Raw genomic sequence first — 3,968 nt, 5'->3', positions numbered from 1 at the left:
GGGACGGAAAACATGGAATTTTGCAATAATCTTGCGCCACCCTTGCACAAAACGACGATAGTTTTTCTAATTTCATAGACAACGGAAGACTATATTTTTTCCACATAACCCCCCCCCCCNCCCTGACTTTAAAGCTGGATCCGCCCCTGCCGGTGTTACAGGGGGCGGTTGAAAAATAGGGCCGCATCAAAAGTGACAAAAATGTTTCTCTCGCAGAATTCGAGACTAGCGTGAAAACGTTCCGGACTAATCCAGTGACGAGGGAAAAAGAGCCGTATCTTCCCACGTCCCAAAAGGTGTTCCGAATGGTCATTACGGGCAGCGCCGTGTTTTTCATGGTAGGCTCCGCCGGCTGTTCAAAGTTTCAGTGGAAAAACTCCGTATTGTTTCCCCAGCTTTTTGTGGTTCTGGCCGCCGTTCTCGGCACCATCATCTATCGGCTCTCCTTGGTGACGATCATCTATGGAAGCCAGAACCTGTTCCTGAAGAATCACGCGAAGATCGTCACCTCAGTAACGGCCGCCCTCATCAACTTGATCTTCATCATGAGCCTGACGCGGGTAGGTGCCTGCAGGCGACGACTAAACCCAGTCGGTTAGGAAAATCGCTTTTCCAGGGCTACCATCGGCTGGCCATCTATTTAACCAACCTGGAAAGCCCGAGAACGACCACAGAGTTCGAGGACTCCTACACGTTCAAAATATTCCTGTTCGAGTTTATGAATTTCTACTCTTCTTTGATCTACATCGCGTTCTTCAAGGTACCCACCCAGGAGCCCGCTGAAGATCAGCTGAAGCATCCTGATTTTCAGGGCCGGTTCTTCGATTATCCGGGCGACACCATCAGTAGAAAGTCGGAATTCTTCCGCGTCAAAGGCGACATTTGCGATCCAGCCGGCTGTTTGAGCGAGCTGTGCATCCAGCTGGCCATCATCATGATCGGCAAGCAGATGCTGAATAATTTCGTGGAAATCTTCAATCCGTACGCCTGCACCATTTGGCTAAAGCTTCTCAGTAATTTCCAGTTTTTCTCAGTAAGTTCTACAACTGGTGGCGGTATCGGTCGCACCGCTCCAACACCAAGGACTTGAGCAGGAAGCACACCAGGTGGGAGGAGGACTACCATCTGCAGGATCCAGGGCGGCTGGCCCTCTTCGACGAATACCTCGAAATGAGTGAGTAAACCTTCCAGTTCACCCTCAAATCGCTACAGGCGCTGTTTTTGGGGCAGTTTTACAATACGGGTTCGTGACGCTGTTCGTGGCGGCCTTCCCTTTGGCCCCACTATGCGCGCTCATCAACAATGTGGCGGAAATTCGGCTGGACGCCTACAAGATGGTGACGCAAGCCAGGAGGCCTCTGGCCGAACGCGTTGAGGACATTGGGGCCTGGTATGGGATCCTCAAAGCCATCACCTACGCAGCTGTGGTTTCAAATGTGCGTAAATTTAGGGAAAACAAACTGAAAAAAGTTTTTGGCATTAAATCCGAGTTTGCAGGCCTTTGTGATTGCCTACACCAGCGATTTCATCCCCCGGATGGTCTACAAGTACAAGTACTCGGCGGCAGAGGACTTGGTGGGCTACATCGACTCATCCCTATCAGGTACCCTAAGGGCGGGTTTGTCCCAAAAGGGTTGCTCAATGGGGTTCTGGGGGTTTCAGTGTTCAATACGTCGGACTATCACGAGAATATGGGCCCGGATGATAAAGCGCAAACGCCCGATGTGTGCCAGTACAGAGGTGAGGCGATTAAAATTTTGATTGGAATTGTGGTTGTAATTACAATCCCTTCCGAGAAAGTTACGACGGGCATTACTGACATTTTGTTGCCTAAAATGGAAAACGTCTACCACTGGCTCCAGAGAACTAACATTGACGAATTTCCTGACGTTTCGTCCACAACTGCGCTGGACATTTTCAAAGGCGATGAGGCAGTGGGCGAAGTGATCTCCCGTGCTTTCCGACTAAGACGGAACTGTCTTACGTCACGAACGTCAGACAGTTCCGTCTTAGTATATTTCGTAACACGTTAGAGTTACACTACAGGGTGTTGATTTATGGGGGTTGCAGGGTACAGGAACGGCCCCAACGAGTCGGATCCCTACGGGCTCAGTCCGCAGTATTGGCACGTGTTTGCCGCCCGGCTGGCTTTTGTGGTCATTTTCGAGGTAAGCCATCCACCCATCAATCAAACATCTAAGCATAGACAAAACTTTTGCCGCTGGGATTGTAGCATGTGGTGTTTGCTCTGGTTGGCATCATGCAGTATGTGATTCCAGACGTGCCCAGTGAGGTAAGTCGCGGGGTTTTCCTTCGCCAAACTCTTAACAGCGGGTTTTCTTAGCTAAATACCCAAATCCAACGGGAAACGCTGCTGGCGAAGGAAGCCAAGTACGAGCATGGACTGAGGAAAACTGAATACGATTATGATGATGTGCTCAACACGATCAGGGAAAACGACAGCAGGAACAACGACTCGAAAATCGGTAAGTCCACTCGGCCTAGGTTGAACAGTGGCGTAGCCTGGAGATGAGACGAACTTATCTTATCGGCCACCCCCGGTAGCTATGGGAAATCCGAATGTTCATCTCCCTGTCACCGGCGCAGTGTTGTCACTGTGCCCCACTGGTAGCAGACTGGCATTTGCTTCTAGCCAACAGGTTTTGACGCTGTCGACCAACAGACTCAGTCAAYTTCAACAGTTTGGCTAGGAATACAATTGCCAGGCTTGGCCCGACTGAATCAGTCTTTGSCAAAATTSAACAGAGTTTCGGCAGTTTGAACTTGCTGGGATGAATGCGTGGCTTTTTGGTCCAACGGCGCGGCAACACTGCGCCGGCAGTCGGCGTTGACGTTACGCGCGTAACTGACGTTTATCGGAGAAACATTTTCAAAAAATTGCAAAAAGTGGTGAAAATAAACGGGCCGAACGTGCTGTGCGCCACCAAAGACGCCCTTAAGCAGCCACGGGGTGAGTTCGACAAAAAAACCCTTCTGTAATTACTTTTTGTTGATGTTCTATTCTGGAGACAATTCAGCGACTTTCTTGCCCAAAATTCCCAGGCGTTGCCCCCTAAATCTCAAAATTAGCCCCACATCAGACTGACCATAGTCATTTAAGCGGGACATAATAGTTTTTTTTTAGTATTAGCTTTAGTGACTAATCCCCCCTCTGGTTACGCCACTGGTCATATTTTCGTCCTGAATTTCGCCTGATTGCGGTGATTTTGATTAGGAATTCGTGGCTCTTGGGCGCGACGACTGAGTAGACTGTCCGACGGGTTGGACGCCCATGTTGAGGTGGTGAGCCGCAAGAAAAACTCCATCACCCAATCGACCGTATGGGAATACTCGTAATGTTAAGCCTCAAGTATTAGCTGTTAATCGATTTCCTTTGTGCCATTCAAGCATGTTGATGACGATCTATCTACATTAGTCCGGCTCTGCGCAATGGCCAGATCATTGGCTGTCCGCGCATGTAACAGACAGTGATAGAGCGATGCGTTTGACGTTTTCGACAATGGTCTGGCCAATGCGCGTCTTCGACGTTTGTTCATGCAATAGAGATGTTTACAACTTTGACGTTTTTGTTTCGCCAACCACGCCCTAGATTAGATGATTTTGGTTGAGTGTAGAATCCAGTGAGGTTTAGTTGAAAACAAACGACATCAGTCGGATCGCGTAAGTTTTATAAGAGTTTAGCGGCACAAATTGAGATTGTTTGATCGTAGTGTTGCACACAAAACGCACTTAATACTTGCCGATATAAACAGCACAGTAGATTTGTTTAGTTAGATTTTTCGGCAAAAAGTTGACAAACATTTCTTTTTCTAGAGTGAATCACCCCTGCGATGCAAACGTCCCTTCCAGCTGAAAGGTAAGAGACTAATTTTCCATCATTCTTTAAATATTGCCCTGTTGTCTGCGTGACCCTGACAGGGGCGGATCCAGCTTTAAAGTCAAGGGGG

The 3,968-nt window shown here is 48.7% G+C and overlaps 1 protein-coding gene across 1 annotated transcript in view; it reads left to right on the top strand.

Annotated features, from left to right (window-relative positions):
* LOC109540094 (anoctamin-4) overlaps positions 1–3,579 on the top strand; it is a gene marked incomplete in the record, with an annotated part of 8,551 nt that extends 4,972 nt beyond the window's left edge. Inside the window, 12 exon segments of the mRNA XM_048665839.1 lie at positions 217–338; positions 396–560; positions 617–760; positions 812–981; positions 1,035–1,174; positions 1,231–1,436; positions 1,498–1,603; positions 1,663–1,740; positions 2,071–2,168; positions 2,234–2,293; positions 2,345–2,486; positions 3,236–3,579. Of these exon segments, the coding sequence (XP_048521796.1) occupies positions 217–338; positions 396–560; positions 617–760; positions 812–981; positions 1,035–1,174; positions 1,231–1,436; positions 1,498–1,603; positions 1,663–1,740; positions 2,071–2,168; positions 2,234–2,293; positions 2,345–2,486; positions 3,236–3,357 (1,553 nt within the window).
* Positions 3,580–3,968: the final 389 nt, after the last annotated feature.

This window comes from Dendroctonus ponderosae, unplaced genomic scaffold (genome assembly GCF_020466585.1).
Source record: "Dendroctonus ponderosae isolate FM_Combo_2020 unplaced genomic scaffold, Dpon_F_20191213v2 Dpon_F_20191213_4, whole genome shotgun sequence".
NCBI lineage: Eukaryota > Metazoa > Arthropoda > Insecta > Coleoptera > Curculionidae > Dendroctonus > Dendroctonus ponderosae.
The sequence above is the reverse complement of the archived record's forward strand: the minus strand, read 5'-3'. Positions and strand labels throughout refer to the sequence as shown.